Genomic DNA, 21,524 nt, shown 5'->3' on the forward strand with positions numbered 1-21,524 from the left:
ATTATTATTGCACATATAACGTGAAGTTCCTAGAACTTCTATATTACCCGCTAATACAAGTTATTAAAACGATAGCGATGGTAATAAACCCCGGATTTCTTAGGAAAACTCTGTCCCAATATTATTAGTAGAGATTGCAGCTGCAATAGTTCTCAAGAAACTTTATCTGTAGTAGATACATTGTAGTTGACATTTATGATACTTATTTTCATTGTATTTAAAATGATCTTACGTAACATAGTGACGTCATAAAGAGCAATTCTTCTTCTATTATAGCACTACTATTATAGCACTGAAATGAGTAGGTAGTAAAAAAGGTGATTAGAACAATAAAGTGGTAGGTCAGTATTTGAGCTTTAGCAGACAATATGACATATTATACAGTATAATTTATGGAAAAAGGCACTCACATTATATTTTTTTGCGGCTCTTGGCAAGTCATTTTTTCTGCAATATTTTGACACTTAGATTAAAAAGAATCTAGTGTTCCACATTCGTTGGTAATTGTAACGTCAAGAGACTATATTACGAACAGCAAATAAATCTAGATTCGAAATCTCATTCGACAATACACCTGAGACCTGTTTGAGGTTGCGTTATTAACAGATGAAGCTTCAGCTATTCATTTACTTCTTTTATTGAAGCTTCTATGGCTGCTTTTTAATTACAGATTTCACTTGAATGTAAAAAGAAGGGGTGAATTATCGATCTATATTGAAGACTAAAGAATTAATATCAAGCATAGCGTTGAAAACTGACTACGCGCTTAAAGAAAATTATTAAAATACATTTACCTAATGCATAAATAAAATATAATAATCTAATATAAAATACAGTAGACTACGAATTAGTTTATTATACCTTTAAATAATATGTACAGTTATATATAATACAACGCAATATAGGCGTATTAAAATTTATCGCATGTTATAATAAGCTTTCAAATTTCAATATAACAAAAGTCCACAGCTCTTGATAGTGTTTATTTTACATACATACGTTTTAACGCATGCGGTATTTTATCGAAACTAAAATTAGTCTTCGGTTTTCAATAATAGCGAGAATGTAACAAAATTTAACATATTATGTTGTTGTTTGCATGTTAAATTATTATTACATGTACAATTGGTCCCTATCGGATAATAGTTTAGGTAATATGCCTTTTTGAAAACGCGCTTCATTTATATTTTAAGGGTCCTTTTTTGTTTATGCTCGCAGTAAGTAAGATTCTTAGTTTATTTGAAAAAAAACATTAGCAAGTTTTGAACAAGGAAGTGTTGGTATTTAAGAGACACGTGTAACCTCCTTTTAGGTTGTAAAAGAGAATGCGTTCCTTTGCGTCCATTATTTATATGCCCTAGATGGACGCCACATAGAGAATATTTTCCACCAAACAATACAGTCTCCTGCAACGCCTTACAATGTTTAAGTAACAAGCTTTTATTAGTGACCTGACCTGAAACTATAGAAGGCGTAGGTGACAACGCGTCTAACGTCTTTACTGGGCTTCTCACGAGACCTGGGGTTAAGTTATTAAATATAATACAAGGCATTACGCACTTGGAGGTATTCCCTTTTGCACACATCTTCCACATTTCATTATTACACAGCCGACCGCGACGTGACGTACATGTTTTTGTAAATTGCCATATTAGAATATTCTTCAGCGTTGGAAACTGTGAGTATGTGACTGGTTATAAAGCTTTCGTTTAGTGTCGCTTTTATCGTAATATTTTATGAGTGATATATTTTATGGATCTAGAAATATAATTCTTAATAGTGATAGTTACGAGAGAATTTTAAAATTTTAGTGGATAATATTGTAGTTTATACTTACTTATATAATATAACGCTATTATTTTTATTAATTGATAATCATTAAATAAATGAACTGTTAATATTGATTATCACGGTTGTAACGGCTTAGTTAACAATACTATACTGTAACTCGCACACTGGGTGCAAATTTCGGTCGTCATTAGCATTGCTATTCAACATGGTCAAATAATACTAGTATTAACGGTTCTCTCCAACCTTAACCACAATCACTGGAATAGGATTAGTTACGTAAAAATATAATAATATAAATTATAATCTACGTACCTATATATTTTAAATATTCATTAATGCGAAAGTATTTGATGGACTCTACGAATATTTTTGTGTATAAACTATTTTATAAATAAGGTTTGTTAATTGTGTTTCAATGTTAAGAAATGTGGAATCAGTGACTTATTAATATTAATTTTCTCAAAGCGAAAACATTTAAATTGAGCTTTAGTTTCAAACAATTTAATTATACATATTTCCTTGCCCAATTGAAATTCTCGAGTATTAAAAAGACGAATCGCTCGCGTTCAATGAATTACAAGGGAAATATATTTTTATTTGGGATATTCCTCAATATTATGTTTGTTTGCTAGAAAATATAAGTAAGCTCGGGTGTTTTATAGCGCAGATGCTATACGGGTAAAGAGGCATTATTTTCAGCCATAGCACTCGAAAGTGCGTTAACTTACGTCATGTTGCGTATGTGAAAATGTTTCGTTCTACCAAATGTTGTGATAAACCTTTATCGAGCACATAGCAACGTTTGTTGGGAAGTTTTCTGAGTCGCTATGATATCGTTAAAACTTATATCTTAAGGAATTTAGTAGCAGTGGAGAAGGATTTTTACAATGCGACTCGGATTTTTCTGCAGCTTTTATACAAAGTATATAGAGTAGTTTTATTACGTAAATAGTCCTGAAATATTTAATGGTAAAAAAATCTCTTTCGGTATTTTGGCAGGAACGCTTAAATGTTAACATTACTGTCTAGTTAGATTTAAACACTTTAAATTATGAGTAAAATAAAATTACTAGATTTTTCCAGAATCTATGTCTAAAGTGTACGAGTATTTTTATTAGAGTAGTAGTTTTATTTCATAAAATTACATGATGATTAAATCACATAATTTATTCATATTTTGTACAAATATTGCACGAAACTGCAAGATTAATATTATATAAACTAAGAAACATAATATTCATCCAAGTAGTAAGGCCATTATTTTTTTATCACTCATTTATATGTTATCTTCTTCGTGGATTCATTGTCTTTACTTTTGATACCATCGAAATATACACTTTATATTCCTCCATTCAACTTCGCGAGATAGAAATCTATGAGGGAATAAATTCTCATTTTTAGGTTCTTCGGAGATCAAATATTAATACGCACCTACTTTTATTTTTCGGCAACGACCATCGGTGTGATATCTTGAATGTTCTTTAGGGAGCTGAATAAATAGTATGTATCTTATCTTATTCTCTTTAATATTAAATAGATCGTGTTACAATCAAAGTGCCGTAATAATTTATGAAAGTGTTTTATGTTTGTTTATTTGAATATCTCGTAAATATGATACTTTATTAAATAAAGTTTTATTTTGATACCTACTCCAAAAATTAATACGCGTGAAACCAAGACGAGGATTAAGTTTATTATTATACGACACATTTAAAAATTAAAATTGGTACCACCAAAACAATATTTTCGAGTACTTCTTAATTCTACAGGCGTATCTTTGCGTCATTAACAACGATGTGTTGCCCGACAGGAATATATAGCGGTGCGTCTTTATTGCTCCTGTGATAAATGAAGCACTAGTGTTGAAAATATCGTTATATAAGTGTAGAGTAAATCCTTTCAACAAATTGATGTTACATCAAATACGCATTACGGATTTACGGCGGATATTCAAAGTCGCCGTGAGCTTGGGAAATTATTGTAATTTTTCTGGAGTAGCTTCTTGTGTTAATGTCGGTTGTTGTATAAATTTATGCTGGATGTTTTGCGTTTGGATTTAATAAAAATTGATACTTAATTATAAGGAAAAAAATGTTGTGTGGTTTTATGAAACCACGGTAAAAGTGAAACTGTTCGAACGGTTCCGAACACTGCTTTATACCTACTCGGCAGCCGACCGTCACGCGACATGCGCTACACAGACCAAAAAGTTTGAGACGATGTAATAAAAGTTTCACTTTAATTGTAAGGTTGTAATTATAAGGGTACTAAATTGAACATGTACTCTGTTAAGACTGGATGGTTTCAGTGGTAAATCTTCATTATCGAAGAGCTGATTTTAGCTGATTTGTGTTAGCAAAACTAAATATAACAAACTTGAACAAACGAACACTAACAAATAATAATTCTTAAAATTAACTAGCAAAGCAAATGGAATGCTCATATCAAACAGATTAATGTGTTCATAAGTAAAACACTATCGACATATTCTTCCAAGTTCCAATCCATCACTTGAACAATCACATGGGAATACTCGTAGTCTCGTAGCTAGAAGTCTTCACTAATGTGTCCATAAAAAACCAATAAACCGAAACTGGCAGTGACAAACGACAGAAATTCTGCTAATTGAATACCATCCAAGTTACCAAGTTCACGGAACAAGTGAATAAATTAGAGCGGGAAAAATAAACGCCAGAAACTTTTTACGGACCAACTTCAGCCCTGCAAATGACTTGAATGTCGCACTTTTTAAATAAATTGATTTCTTTGATTCTCGCTGTGAGATTTACATTTCTATAGGTATAGGTTTAACTTCTTCGTCGGTAAAAATTATATCAGCTCGATGGTTTTTAAAACCAAAACACATATAAGGATTTAAATATTGAATTTTATAAATTATAGGGCAATTACAGAGAAAATGCTTTCTATTTTATTACATTATTATTGATCATTTATTTTCGTTGGTTGTTTTTACTATATGAAAGTTCCGAAATATACTAGTGCTAAAAGCACTCACTAAAAGAACTTTACTCTTATTTTACCTTCAATAAAAAATAGATCTTCATCTGACATGAAATAGGCATTAGTCGTGAGAAATGCTTGGACTTTCTGTCTTTCTGTTTCTGTTTTCTCTTCTAAAAGAAACTATTGCAATAATAATACCTCGGTACCTACATTTAAATGTCTAATTTAAATGAAGGTATTTAATCTCAATTGAACATCACCTTTTAAATTATAAATCGATTCATTAATTTGTTAATAGCGATATAATCAAATCGGAACATTCTAAATTTTGCGTGTGCGTTTATTATTTATAATTCAGCTTGAATAATGGAACATAATGATTTTGCGATATTGTCGAATTTATCAATTAATTTCGTAATATATCGAAATGATCAGTCATGCGTACGTTGAGTTTTTAGGAGCTAGGGTTTAATAAAATCGAGGCTGATTATTTCACGCTTAAATTCTGTTGGATGGTGTTCATAAGTCAATCGTACTATGCTTGTTAGTCCATTGAATGAGTCCCTCCAAGGGGGGTCTAGAGTGCGTGAGTTAGTAACGTAAGATGTTTCTTCGGAAACATGTCAAGAGTCCCTAGGTAATAAACATACTAAAACCCCGGAACACTAGGAGGAGCCCCGGAGTGGGGGGAGGGGGGGAAAGGGTCCATTTTTTCATTTTTCGCTTAAATCTAAAAAACAGTACATGTTAGAGAAAAACTTTTAAGAAAAAGTTGAAAGGCCATAAAATTATCTACAAGTTGTACCTGAATCATTTTTTCCTATATGGTACCGTTTCTGAGTTATACGCAGTAAAACATGATTTTGGCTCAAACAATTTCCACATCAATCGATCAAAAAATATTTCTTTCTTCCAAAAAACTAAAATGTGCAACTTGTGACCGGTACTGATAGATTGCTCTTAATTAGGTCTATAATTGGTAAAATAAACACATTCCTCCATGGAAGGCTTTAGGAGGAAAAGATTGTCAAAATATTATATTATGGTAGTTTGAGTTACTGAACTTGATCTTTTTATTTTTTTCTTCCAAAAAACTCAAAAGTGCAACTTGTGACCGGTACAGATAGATTGCTCATAATTAGGTCTATCATTGATAAAAATACCAGATTCCACCCCGGAGGCGTTTACGGGGAATTGGATTTTATTAGGGTAGTTACGATACTTGGACTTTTTATTTTTTTTCTTCCAAAAAACTCAAAAGTGCAACTTGTGACCGGTACAGATAGATTGCTCATAATTAGGTCTATCATTGATAAAATTACCAGATTCCACCATGGAGGCGTTTACGGGGAATTGAATTTTATTAGGGTAGTTAGTTAAAAAGTTCAAGTATCGTAACTACCCTAATAAAATTCAATACCTCCTAAACGCCTCCATGGTGGAATCTGGTTTTTTTATCAATGATAGACCTAACTATGAGCAATCTATCGGTACCGGTCACAAGTTGCACTTTTGAGTTTTTTGGAAGAAAAAAAATAGAAAGTTCAAGTATCGTAACTACCCTAATAAAATTCAATTCCCCGTAAACGCCTCCGTGGTGGAATCTAGTATTTTTATCAATGATAGACCTAATTATGAGCAATCTATCTGTACCGGTCACAAGTTGCACTTTTGAGTTTTTTGGAAGAAAAAAATAAAAAGATCAAGTTCAGTAACTCAAACTACCCTAATATAATATTTTGACAATCGATTCCTCCTAAAGGCTTCCACGGTGGAATGTGTTTATTTTACCAATTATAGACCTAATTAAGAGCAAACTATCAGTACTGGTGACAAGTTGCACTTTTGAGTTTTTTGGAAGAAAAAAATAAAAAGATAAAGTTCAGTAACTCAAACTACCCTAATATAATATTTTGACAATCGATTCCTCCTAAAGGCTTCCATGGAGGAATGTGTTTATTTTACCAATTATAGACCTTATTAAGAGCAATCTATCTGTACCAGTCACAAGTTGCACTTTTGAGTTTTTTGGAAGAAAAAAAATAAAAAGTCCAAGTATCGTAACTACCCTAATAAAATTCAATTCCCCGTAAACGCCTCCGTGGTGGAATCTGGTATTTTTGTCAATGATAGACCTAATTATGAGCAATCTATATGTACCGGTCACAAGTTGCACTTTTGAGTTTTTTGGAAGAAAAAAATAAAAAGATCAAGTTCAGTAACTCAAATTGCCCTAATATAATATTTTGACAATCGATTCCTCCTAAAGGCTTCCATGGAGGAATGTGTTTATTTTACCAATTATAGACCTAATTAAGAGCAATCTATCAGTACCGGTTACAAGTTGCACATTTGAGTTTTTTGGAAGAAAGAAATATTTTTTGATCGATTGATGTGTAGGGTAAACTCACCTAATTATGTGACTCACTTAATTCGGAGATACAACGTTTGGACTCTTTTACAGCGTTATAGGAGTAAAATCCAATACATTAAAATTAACCCTATGGTATGGTAATAAAGCTTCTTTTCGTGTACAAATTTTTGTTAAAATCGTGCGGGTGAGATAGTAACAATCACGGGATTTGTCACTGCGCCCGCCATGTTTGACGTTTCACCGGTAGCGTGCAACTGTGCTGTCATTATTTAATTAATTTTAAATAGAAAAGGTGAGTGTAAGTTCATGATACTTTGACAATTAATTGTTAAAAACATATTCTTGTTGATACCGATAAAGGTTTTAGTAATTTTTCATTTGTTTTTGCATAATACCTTATTTCCTGGGTTCAAAAAGTTAACGATTTTCAAGATTGCAACTCAAAACAGTGTCACCGAATTAACCAAGCAAATTTTTATTATTTTCAATTCGTGTATAAATAATTGTTTTTAGTACGTATACGTTAGTCGTTTAAGTCAGAAAATATTTATTTTTACTCAGGTTTAAAAGTAGGATCGCTTTCAAGCATTTTAAAAAAGTCCGTTATTTTTTTATCACATAATTAAGTGAGTTATTTTTTTTATTTTAGACAGCATGGAGGAAGACAAAAATAAAAATAGAAAATATAATGAAACAACGCTGACATCCGCAATTCAAAATATTCTGCAGTCAAAAATGAGTCTGTACACTGTTCACACAAACAATTATAAAGTCCAATATTAATTTTTTATGGTTCCCCTCTTTTGATAATTTCTCATTGATAAATAAATACATAATTATTACTTTCAATATGTTTATATTTTTTATTAATTGTATTTTTTTTTTACTTTTGTGTTAAAAAATAATAAATACTCACTTAATTCGGTTATAACAGAATTAGAGAAGTACTATCACCGAATTATGGTGATTGTCACAGAATTAGACAAGTCATCGCGGTTTGATTAAGCTCATTTTACGCTGAGTTAATTCATATGTGTTAAGATTACACTTGCTCCATATGATAAATAGAAGATTGATTAATGTTCCTATTAAAAATAAAAATAAAATTTATAAAGTTTAACCTGTTTTTTTTTTCATATTCTGTTTTGTCACAGAATTAGATGAGTTGACCCTAGTATGGGGAAATTGTTTGAGCCAAAATCATTGTTTACTGCGTATAACTCAGAAACGGTAGGATATAGGAAAAAATGATTTAGGTACAACTTGTAGATAATTTTATGGCCTTTCAATTTTTCCTTAAAAGTTTTTCTCTAACATGTACCGTTTTTGAGATTTAAGCGAAAAATGAAAAAATGGACCCTTTCCCCCCCTCCCCCCACTCCGGGGCTCCTCCTAGTGTCCCGGGGTTTTAGTATGTTTATTACCTAGGGACTCTTGACATGTTTCCGAAGAAACATCTTACGTTACTAACTCACGCACTCTAGACCCCCCTTGGAGGGACTCATTCAATGGACTAACAAGCATAGTACGATTGACTTATGAACACCATCCAACAGAATTTAAGCGTGAAATAATCAGCCTCGATTTTATTAAACCCTAGCTCCTAAAAACTCAACGTACGCATGACTGATCATTTCGATATATTACGAAATTAATTGATAAATTCGACAATATCGCAAAATCATTATGTTCCATTATTCAAGCTGAATTATAAATAATAAACGCACACGCAAAATTTAGAATGTTCCGATTTGATTATATCGCTATTAACAAATTAATGAATCGATTTATAATTTAAAAGGTGATGTTCAATTGAGATTAAATACCTTCATTTAAATTAGACATTTAAATGTAGGTACCGAGGTATTATTATTGCAATAGTTTCTTTTAGAAGAGAAAACAGAAACAGAAAGACAGAAAGTCCAAGCATTTTATTCAATGGACTATGTCTCCTACGTAATATGACAGGATAATAAATCCAAAAGCTCAACGATAGAACTGTTTTATTTCGCCTCAAATGAAAATTTAAATGTGAAAAGCAGGCAAGGCTAGTAGTAATTAATGTCTTTGTTAAATATTGGCCTGATTTGGTTCGTTGGCACTTAAAAAAGTTTTTAAGTAAAAATACAGTCGGAAAGAATTCATTATTTTCGCGATGGACTGAAACCTGAAAACTTTGTTTTTCGGACAATAAGACCAAAGACTCTTTCTCTTAGTTGACACATTTTTTTGTTTTCATTCATAGGAATGAAAAAAAAAAACTGTATAAAAAGCGAGAAATACACATTTAATACACAATTTGGTATTATACAACGTTCTATCCAAATCAGGTAACTGAATACGGATAAATCTAAATTGAAATTTGCGTTAAATTGAATTTTGTATTACCCAATGAAATCCAAAAGACTCTTATTTATGTGTCGATTCGTCTGCAACGCCCACATCTCGGTTCGGGTAAAAATACGAAAATGTTTCCATCAGCACATAACCGCAAATTCTCCTACATTGAGATAAGCTTTTAACACTTTTACACGTACGTTTTAAATTCAAATAAATTCTCACGTGTTTTGGGTTTAAGTTATTATTGTAAGAACAAAACTTTAATATAAATATAAATAAGTAAGTAAGAACAAAACTTTAATATAAATATAAATCTTTTACTGTTCTATGTTATTTGTAGAAATATAATTGTGTTAAAAATATTAGAAATTTATAAAAAAAAACACTCATAATAATATGTTCGTTCGTTGAAGCGGGAAAGCATAACAGACAGACAGACAGACAGCTGAGTTACTTTCGCATTTATAATATTAGTAGGGATATAAATTGTGAAATTGTGTACAGTAAACATAAAATTGTCAAATAAACGAACAACTAAAAGTAAAAAGAATTTCCTCCGAAACCGCTTTTCTTTGTAGAGGTCGAATGAGATAATAGCCATAGTTACCCCATAAGAAGCTTCGCTGGTTTTTCCCACTCATATTGATGTAGTTACTTTGATAGTATCTTTATAAAATATAAATGACTAGCTGTTGCCCGCGACTTCGTCCGCGATTACGTCGTTTTTCGTCATTCGTCGTTTAAAAAAAAAACGTGACACTTTATTTTTGAATGTTCTTAATTGTCTCTTATAAAAATTAACTACATTAAAATTGAATACTCTGATAAGAAAATCTTAAAATCGGAGGACATCGAAAATCTGAGGAAAACATGAGTGAATTTGATTTAAATTCTACATTACTTAGTAATTCAAATAATAATCTAAATTAAATGTAGATTAACAGTTTGAGCGCATCATTATATAATATGTACCTAAGTATTAAATTACGTTAGTTTACATAGTAATTTTACTAAAAACACGATGACTTTCTTTCGCGCTCGGTACAATAAACTAAGCATGTTTGTGGTACGTGGCCCGCGTCACTCGACCCCCCGTGAGTTCCCCTCCGTTACTATGCGATAATACATTCGTCGCCCTACCGTAGGAAAAATTGTAATATTTTAAATTCGAGAAATATTGATTTCATGTATTCGACTATTCGTTGTAGTCGAATACAAAATATATTTGAAGAAACTTAGGTTGGCCTTCAGGCAAAAGGGATCCTATCAAATGATAAACTTGACCTTGTATCTTAAAAGTAAGCATGAAAGGATCCTCTGATAATTGTTGAGCACCAAAGGATCATTTAAAACGCACTACTATAAGAGCGAATATTGTCTAAGAACTGTTTAGATTGCACATGTTCCTCTAAAAGTAGTGATTTCAAAGGTTCTGGTGTGTCTTCAAACGAAAGCCGACTCCTTACTCCTCTTTAAAGCATTACAAAAAGAACATACTACGTTAATATCGCCTATACAGAAGATGATCTGTAATCAATTGTGAGGTTATAAGCAAACCCACTTTTATATTTGTCGGACCACACCACCGAATTCGTAGATTGATCTTCTATGTTTACCTCTAAGTCATTAAGACTCGAAATCTGTCTACAGTAAGACGGGCCTCTCGCTATTCGTCCGTTTCAAGAGACCAAATAGTTTCAATTCTTAATCTTTCATTAAACAAACTTATTAATCGTACTTGTCTCAAATAATGGTAATATTCGCGTCCCTACTCTAGTCATTGCTTATGCTCATGTTCATCTTCAAGAGATCGAATAATATTATGGTGCACCCTATCATTTGTCAAACGGTCTTCATATTGAGTAAAAGTTTCAGATTATCGAGATAAAATATGCCATTTGCGGTCAGCTGTGAGACGTTATACCCTCTCAGTGAAGGTTTCGGTCTCACAGGATAGTACATGCCGTTCGCGGTCAGCTGTGAGCCGCAATTCTCGTTGTGAAGCGATTTCAGGTTCTCGGCATAACACATGTTGTTTTCGGTCAATAGTAAGCCTCTTACCTCTAACGATCCTTGAGAACTCTTATTTCTCATTTTCTTAGCTTTGCTCGAATTTCGATATACAGATTTTTTAGGTGGCACTGATGCGAGTGAATAAAAATTAAGTTGAAACGGACTGAGAGTGTTATAAATTATAATCATCATTCATCATCATCATCAATACATATAATAAAATTGTGGAAAAGCGATGTCTGTACAATGAAAATATGTAGAAAAAAATTAGCAGGTGTTATTATTAAATCGATCTTGAACCCAAAACTGTAGTTAAAATTTTTTTTGTCTGTTTGTATGTATGTTTGTGCACGCTAATCTCAGAAACGGCTTATCCGATTTAGATGCGGTTTTCACTAATGTATTGTGGTAATCTTCATTTAACATTTAGTGTTTAATCCATGTCAATCGGTTCATAAATAAAAAAGTTATGACAATTTATAAGTAATCACGGAGAACATTTGCTAATGCATTTTATTTGCATTGTTTATAAATAAAAATTCATAAACAATAAATTTATAAAGAATAGAAAAAATTCGACCACTAAAGAATGCTCGTTCGAGTCCCGCCTCGTTATCGAATTTTTAAAACACGAAGATTTTTAAAAATGTAACCAATGAACACAATCAATATTAGATTAACTGTAATGGTGTCTAGTTTGACTTAAAATAATAAACATCTACCCTCACTTTTAAAAATGTAGTATATTCACAGTTCACACGAATTATAAGCGCACCTTATAGGGAAGGGAAGATATGGGTTAAAGAGTTAAATAAATAAATAACATAATTATATTTAAATTATTAATTTTTAACATTGTGTCCAGTAGTGTTAACATGTAAATTGATTTGATTTTTACGAAATCTCATAGATGGCGCTGTTTCAAATTTGTATACTAATAAATTCATTAAACTGATTCTCTGCCCAAATTACGTAAATGACATAGTTTTTATTGTGTAAAGCTAGATAATAGCATGGCTTACCCGAAACCAACATTTAAACATGAGTCTTTAGATTGTACGCTGTCGTAATACACGGAATACGTAAGTAAAAAAAAAGGTTCACAGCTCCTCCCCCGGAGGTGATAGCATGATAATATGTTTAAAAAAGCCTCACTCGAACTGTTAGTAATATTCATGCAAAATTTGAAGTCAATCTATGCAGTACTTTTCGAGATTAGCCTGGACAAACATACAGACAAACAGACAAACAGACAAACAGACAAAAATTCTAAAAACTATGTTTTTGGCTTCTATATCGATTAAATAGATCATGGATTATGTATTCTTTTAAAAAATATTCAATGTACAGTTTTGACTTTGCTACGATTTTATTATATGTATATAGATAATATTGAACTGATTTTTCTGGAATTTAACCAAGATTTTTCTCATTTTTTTTGTGATTATCTATGTCTAATTTAGGTACTTGACGGGATTATCTTTAATTATCTCTGCAATGAAACTTTCAATCAAAACTGTAAAATTAATAAATTTATGACGGATGTCTTTGAAAATGATTAGGGGTAATTTTTTGGAAATTTCTTCAGGTATTTTAGATTTTTTGCGGCATAATATTAAATTTTATTTGCAACCAAATTTTTTGTTTGCCAAATCGCTTTTTAACTGCATTTGTATGCAAGTATCGAATAGCTTCATGGTCCCACTGCATGTTTTGATCAAAAAATAAAGTCTATTATAATTTTTTTAACATTGAGTTAAATCCTGACAGTGACAATGTTTAAAAACTTTTAAATGTTTAGAAATTGCACACAAAAATAACGATATTTAATTTCGTGAATATAATAAAGTTTTGATAATAAGTATATCATTATATTATACGATTCAGATAATAAGCGGGTCACGTTATTACAAGTATTCTAGAAATTTAATTAGCTCGTAGTTCCTCCGTTTTATATCACTAATTGCTTTTATTATAAATAACTAGCTTTCCACCCGCGACTTCGCCCGCGTTTTCAAAGAAGAACCCGTAAAGTTCCCGTTCTCGTAGGATTTCCGGTATAAAACCTATCCTATGTATGAATCCAAGTTATCATCTATATGTGTGCTACAATTCATTGTAATCGGTTCAGTAGTATTTGCATGAAAGAGTAACAAACATACGCACACATACACACACATCCATCATCATAAACATTCGCATTTATAATATTAGTATGATAGAATAGGATTAGTAGGATACTTCCTAGGATAGGATGTGATCAAGTTCTAATAAACATTCACTGATTGTGGAGGATTCTAGATTGTTCCAGAAACTTTTCATGTTTTATAAGTAAAGTCTGAATCAACGAGGACAGAACGCATCTTCACCGTATTTCCAGGAAAATATGAAATTGTCGTTCGTTGCAATTTTATTGTACAAGTATTTGACTCGGGTAATCCTAAACCGTGTTATTGTTGAGAAACTGCAGATGCTGACAGACTCCAAATAATATTTCTATTGTATGTATTGTATAAAATATACTTTCGAATTGTTATGGTAAGGAGTATATGAAATTATTACAAATGTAATTTTACTTTTAAACTCACTTTATGCTGTTAGAGATATAATATAATTTATAGAGATTCAGAAAAGACTGTAGTACTATAAGAATTGATTAGATCAATTAATGTGTCCAAAAAATAAATGTTTATGAACATTTATCCTTATTGCTCTCCAAAATGAAGACGAAGCTACAATAAGACTATTTTATAGCTCATTTTTATCATCAGTTCATTCAGTATAAAGTCTGACCCACAAAGGACAAGAAACGAAACAAAGAATAACGTCTCCGAGAAAAGAAGAAAAGTATAAATTTTCGTATAATTTTTGTAGACTTTCCACATTAACATTTCTTTTGTTTTTGAATGATGGACGTTTGGAAATGTTGCGATTTTGATTACTTATTTAGAGGTTCCTTGTCAACTGAATATTGTGTATTTTTCTAGTGATCTGATTAATGTTTTGTAAACTTTGTTTTCTTCCAAACATAACTAAATACAGAAGCATTCTATAGTGTACCGATACAATGACAAGGATAGGTACAATTAAAATATTAGGATAAAAAACAAACATTATTACTAATAATTCAAGATATTTTCTTTACTCTCGATTGGCCATTAATAATATCTTTCCAAACAATGTACACTTATTGACTCAAGAAAAATATATAAAAATTTATAGATTACTGATCAATATGATGTCTCCAGGGATTTACTTACCAGATATTGGTCCAGACATTGTCTCTTGAAAGATATATAAAGACAAACCAAACCGTCTGATATTATGAGGATATAAGTTCAATAATTCCTTTATTAGAGTTTGAGGAAAATCTATGTCTTTTCCTTTATCTTAAATATTTAAATCGCAGTGTGAAAGTAAATTTTCTTCTTTAGGTATACGTTTTATAAAAGTTTACTCTATATTTATTTTAGAAGACAGACATAATCGGATGTTAGTTTTATCAAAATTGTTGTTTTATATTAAGCGAGTGGTAGTAGGTACATAAAGAAAATGTTTGTTTTCAACAAAGTTATATTGAAAACTATTAAAGTAGCTACATATTTCAAAAATAATCAATTAGACTTTTATTTCTATCTCATTCTGTTAAACAAATCTGAAATCCGCTTATCGAAAAACTGTAATATTAAAGAGTAGGTAGTATTTATTTTAAACATAAGAAAACTTTTACGTTTACAAAAATCATAAATTACAATTTTCAATAACACGGTCGAGCCTAAATTTTAAATGAATCCCGCCATTTTGTCTTAAGTAAACGCTTTGAATATAATAATTAACTTTACACAGTTTTGAATAGTTCCACGAAGTAATACCGCGGAAACTTATTCAGCCCTATTAATGCTCAAACAAACTATGTGAAACAAGCTTTACTTTGCTTTGTGTTGTTGGATAACTGATTGAGTATTAATATTGATTTATACTTTATATAAAATGTACTTGTATATTATATCACTGTAAAATTTTATTAAAGACGTAAGATTATAATCTCGTGAAATTACAAACTAACGAAAATTGTGCTTCAACACATTCATGATTATATTTTTAACATTACTAACACGTAATTATAATTTAAAATAAAGTCGGTGATAGTAATTAGTAGGTATAGTTAGAATGAGTTGAATGAATTTTTATGACCATTCCTTTATCGTAATCGTTTCCGACTTGAAAGTATCAACAGAAACTATGGAAACATCGAACACATAAAAAATATGAAAGAAAATTCTTGAAGTTGGAAATTCTTGAAGAAGTAGGTACAAAGTTCATCGAGTCCGCTAGTAACTTTGTACTCAAAAGAGTATGCATTACAAAGTATGAAATATTTACTAAGTAGCTGTAAAATGTAGTAGTATTGAAAATATACATATTTTTTAATTGTAACGCTTTCAAAACTAACAATAATATTGGAAGCCATAGGATAACATAGGATTTTATAAATACCGGTTTAATGTTAAAAAAAAAATGACGAGTTACGATTTTATATTAATTAGTCAAAATTCATATATCTATCATGTATCTATCTATAATTCGGTCTGTGATTATTTCAGAGTCACATTTTCTTTCTTATATTGGTCGTTCAAAGATCTAAGACTATGGTCTATGCCATGGTCTATAAATTTGAAATAAGAAGTAAATTTAGTAATCTGTGGTGGAAAATTGTAAAAATCTCAATCTTTAGTATCTTTTTGTGAAGTCCTGTGTAATGGATATCTTTGCATAGAAGTTTGTTCTTACAAACTTCCATGCAAAAATGTGACAAATAAACGACCGGACACAAGTTGGAATTCTGCGACGAGCAAAATTAAGGCGAAGCACGTGTCCACTCGGATTTTGCTGGTCGACATTCCAGAGATTTTTCTTTTTCTTATTCAACTTTGAAACTTTGCTGGCCGTTGACAAAATTATTTTTATTTATTTTTTTACCAACAGAAAGTTCGTCGCAATGTAAAAGCTTTAGAACTCTAGAAACGTGACGGATTTAATTTGAGTATTTGTAGGTATTCATTCTTTATTTATACTTATTAATCATGAACAATGATTACAAAGATAAATAGGCTTTACTCGTGCGCAAAACAATTTGTCATTCAACTCACGAATCCTTTTACTACTCAAATAAGCCGAAATTATAAATGAGTTCAATGACGCAGCATTTAAAATATACGTATAGTAAATCCGGGTCAAGTTGCTCAGAAAAACAAAACACTTTCTTAAGATTGCTCATGGCTATTAATCACATCCCATGTTCCCCTAGAGACGATATTTTCCAACTAAATGTCTCCGAACACTATAATGTATGAAGAATGTTTCGCCATTAGCGACGGATGTTCAGTGAAAACGTCTTCATAACAACTCTTAGTGATAGATACGGATGATTAATATTACCAACGAGAAGCATTATAGACAATATCACCGTATTAAGCAAATAAACTTCTCGAGACTTTAATGGTGTTCATATTGATATGAACTGCAATTTCTATTAAGTGTCTAGTTCATAAAATGAATAGGTAGAGATTATTCTAATGCAAGGAGAGCGATATTTCATACATATCTCCAATTCATTATGTAATTATTGTATAAGCCAAAATTCTGCACGTGCACAAAAAATTAAAATGAATTGGTCATTCAAACCTTTTACACGTGCTCGAGACTTTATATCGTAAAATGCGGCGTGAAATACATGAAGTACATACACTTTTAAAAATGATAAAATTTTGACAGTTAATTAAAAGTTTTTCAGGCTGTTAGCTGAATTCATTTCACCCGAAAGTTCTTTCTTGCTTTTGCGTATGTAATAGTCTTTATGAATATCACGACTGCGTCTTTACTAACGTGGCATAAAAAGACTGCAGCTTTATGGAGCCACGAACTAATTAGTAACATGAACGAGGATAGAGTACTATTTGTGTTAGTAACGAGCGTGTAAATGTAAGCTAACTCGGAAGGCGGCAATAAACCGATATCGTGTTGCGTGACTGTGGTTAGTTTCTAAACCAGGGTACCTATAAACCCGTGATTAAGCTTTGTTTTTTCCATGCTAATGCTTTTTATGATCTCATTTAACATTGTATACGTTAGATTACGTTCAACAATGTACAATATGCAAATTGTGCATGTTAGATTGAAAATTAAAAAAAAAGGCTATTATAGAATTATATTCATGAAAGTGTCGAACAATCCAAACCGTTTTAATTGAGCAAATTTTGTAAAAAACAATTACACAAATGTTTTATACTTAGGTTTTATATTACTAGTGTCTCTTACAAATAACCCGAAATTTTGTGGGTCATTTGTAACAGGATGGCGGTTCTACAGGGGTCTTAGTACGCAATGACAAAAAGAAAAATGATGGTCAGAACGCTGATACCGGATACCTTAAGATACTGTAATATAAAATATTACAGTATCTTAAGATAAAATATTAGGTATAATATCTTCACCGTGTGTGACGCGCTTTACTCTTTACATTTTTTCGAAGTCAAAGAGATATTAATATTAATCGTTATTAAAATAATTTGAAAAATAGTAAAACTGGTTTAATTTGCTGCTATAAGGTAGTAGCTATTTTAGGTTTCGCCAACTATTTTTAGTCAAAGTGCCGGCTCTCGACTTTCAAAAGGAGATTATAGTCGCAGAACCCGTTGCGAACTCAGCTTATTGCATTCCCTTGCTGCTTTGGCGTAATAATACACATCTATTCAAACAATTCGCTTTTCATTGTTCCAATAACACCTCATAAATAAATAATGGACATGTTCTTTGTAATTTATACGTGCAAAGTTCTTAATGAACATCGCGTAAAAGGTAAAGTTTTGAGTTTACCGCGAGCACTTGAGCAAACCAGTAAAGTTCGTGCCGTCTAAACCTAACTTCCGAAAGACAAAGTAACTCCGTATTGCAGGAAGAATTTGATGTTATTTACCTTGCGGGTGCTTTGGCAGTTAATAGATTAAACTATTTTATAAGTTAAAGGGCTCTTGTTTGTAAAACTGCGATTTTACTGCTGTAATAGTATTAAATCTGGCAAATGGACTATTACGAAAATGATACACATAATTAAGAACCCAGAAAGTCCATTCTTCCAAGAACGCACACGTTAATTTCACAACAATTGTTTTACAATTTAATCAATTGATGAATATCACATATAATGCAAGATAAACAGCATATACCGATATATATTTCATTTAATCGTCTTTATTATAGCTGTTCCGTAAATCAACAATAAACAAAAGAGATCTACAATAAAGGACTGCGGAACAACGAAAATTAATAAAAAATGGGTCCGTAAAAATTTATCGATGCATAAATAAGCCAGTGTATATATCAATATAAATACAGAACAAACTTGCGTTTACAATGTGGAAAAATTCGAACAAGCGGTTAAAATGATTTAACGCCAAATGAATCAAACTGAAAAGCGTCAGCGATATATTAACTGAAAATGATATTTTCGATTCGGATTTCATGAAGCGTGTCCACTGATCGTAAACAATCGACTAGTGCTAACGATAACCGCATATTGTGGTCAATGTATTTGTCACAATCTATTATGATAACCAATTTTGTCAGATGAGTTTTAGTACTTTATAATATAAAAAGGATTGACGAGCGTTTAAATTTTGATTGCAAATATAAGAGGCGTTTTTATTTTGTTCTTGCTTTAGCGTTATTCATTTTTAAACATTTATTCTTAACTAGCTTTCTCCCACGACTTTGTACGTGCATCCCCGTTTTTCCCCGTTCCCGCAAGAATTTCAGGAAATCCTTTCTTAGCGAATGCCTAACATCTACCTTCATGCCAAATTTCAGCCCGATACGTCCAGTGGTTTGGGCTGTGCGTTGATAGGGGAGAGCGGGGATGAAAGTCACATTTTTAACTTTTTTTATGTAACTTCCAAAATACGTTGTTTAGGAATGATATTTGTATATCAAAAGATAGTGTAATTATTCTGTTACAAAATAAATAAACGTATTTTTGTGTAATATTATCAGTTGTAGAAATATTTTGTATTTTCACTCTAAAGAAAAATGTGACTTATAACCCCGGGTCAGGCATGGTTGTCACAATGCCTAGGGTAGGTAGTCACGTACTAAATAACAGGCAATTTATAAATAGAAAGTCACACTTTGGTCTTATAATTTTACGGAATAATTTTTAATTAAGAACTCTTAACCAAATGAAACCGTGTCTACGGTCTTTATTTCAGTCTGAATATTAATCAATCACAATTTTAGCAAACAATAATAATCGTGAGTCAATATAGAGTCATCAAGGACAGATGGACTTCCAGCAGGTTTGTTAGGGTGATTTTCCGGTGTTGATTGAAAATTTACGGCTAAAACAAACAACCTCAAAACGCAATTAAAGTCATCTCGCATACAGGGGGCTGGTTGATAGGTGACAACCAGCCCCCGAAAATTTGTGACAACGAGCCCCATAACACGTTTTATGAAAATAAAATAAATTCCGATCAATGAATATCTAAAAAACTATACTACGATATTATAAAACACATTTCATCATCATCAAATGAACTGAAAGATTATTACTGTAAAACAAGAACGTATAATTACGAGGTTCGACACAGCAGCACAAAAATTTACTTTTGCTGTGCGAAAACAACACGTGTGAGGCCCTCACGGCAGATCGGAGCGGTCTGACGCGAAGTTGGGACAGCGTTTTCACTGTATCGCTCTTGCCACGCTGTTCAACAGACTTATTCGATAGTTCAGTTTTGTGTTAAGACCGCTGTGACAAACAACCCGTGAGACAACCAAACCCGGTCTCCCCTAGATCACTATATCAGTTACCTTTCAGTTTTATATATTATATAGATAGATTGCAGTTATTATGATTTTACTACTTTTATTATACGTAAATGATAACGTTAAATATTTTTGCTAATAAAATCGGGATTAGTATAAGTATAAGGATTGTACAGATTAGTAAAAAAAATACTGTAAATATATCACAGTCAAACATTTTCGTTTATTTGTATATAATATTGAAAATGTTGCCAAGTGAACACGGGCCATAACAGATCAATAACGGTGTGATTAATTACTTAGTACGGCAATTAGCTGTGCTTTGCAAATTATCATATAATATAACAATATTCTGCCTTATTGGCACTATCTGATATCAAACGAAGACTATAGGTATGCCTTAGGTACGGACATCAATTATTACGTAACGTGTTATTAGGGATAATTAATGTATCATCACTACATAGTATAAAATAAAGTCGCTTTCTCTGTCCCGAATCCCGATGTCCCTTTGTATGCTTAAAACAACGCAACGGATTTGGATGCGGTTTTTTTAATAGATAGAGTGATCAAGAGGAAGGTTTTAGTATAAAATTTATTAGGTTTTAGACAAAGCGGGCGAAGCCGCAGGCGGAAAGCTAGTTTATTACATAAATAAAAAAATAAATAAATATTAAGAGTTTTCTGAAAGTTTGTTGGACGTAAAATCAATCAGTATTTACCATATTATTAATTCTACATATCGTTACTTTTAAGATTATTATTTGCGCAATATTTTGATGCTATGTTTTAATCTCAACCACTTAATGCAAACATTTGGTCACTAAAACTGTCCGAGCGGCGTAGATAAGATTAAACAAATATTGTAAAGGTACTTACGCTCAATAGAAAGCTCTCATTACTGGACGCGTAACCAGACTTTTGCTTCAGAGTTCAGAAAATTGTGATTGTAAGTCTAGTTGTGTATTGTAGGTTTACAATTCAACAACAAAAGTTCCCTTAATTTCATTTAACATCATGTATCTACATCACATTTAAAAGAACTTCTTTCTACAGATGTTTCACGGTTGATAGCGTCCACGTGGAGCAGACCTCAGCACCCATGAAGCTAGCCAACCATGAGTGCTTGGTGCTGCGTCGTGATCATGGTGTCCACGATTAGTACTGGCGTGCTCTCTCCCGCGCCCATGAATGCGGAGGTCAAGGAAACTTATGGTAA

General features: G+C 31.7%; 1 protein-coding gene and 1 long non-coding RNA gene across 2 annotated transcripts in view; both read left to right on the top strand.

Moving 5' to 3' along the window:
* The window catches only part of LOC149902919 (alkaline phosphatase-like), an 88,798-nt gene that overhangs the window by 42,346 nt on the left and 24,928 nt on the right, over nucleotides 1–21,524 (top strand). Inside the window, exon 2 of the mRNA XM_090109402.1 lies at nucleotides 21,362–21,520. Coding sequence (XP_089965528.1) covers nucleotides 21,424–21,520 — 97 coding nt within the window. The 5' untranslated portion in view covers nucleotides 21,362–21,423. The remainder of the gene's footprint in view (nucleotides 1–21,361; nucleotides 21,521–21,524) is intronic.
* LOC149902921 (uncharacterized) lies at nucleotides 7,149–7,978 on the top strand. The gene is made up of 2 exons (XR_016457464.1): nucleotides 7,149–7,421; nucleotides 7,779–7,978. It is a non-coding gene; the product is annotated as an uncharacterized LOC149902921 (long non-coding RNA).

Source organism: Colias eurytheme, chromosome 14, assembly GCF_061535395.1.
Source record: "Colias eurytheme isolate Ceu_HAF_F1 chromosome 14, ilColEury1 Martin Lab GWU primary, whole genome shotgun sequence".
Taxonomy (NCBI): domain Eukaryota; kingdom Metazoa; phylum Arthropoda; class Insecta; order Lepidoptera; family Pieridae; genus Colias; species Colias eurytheme.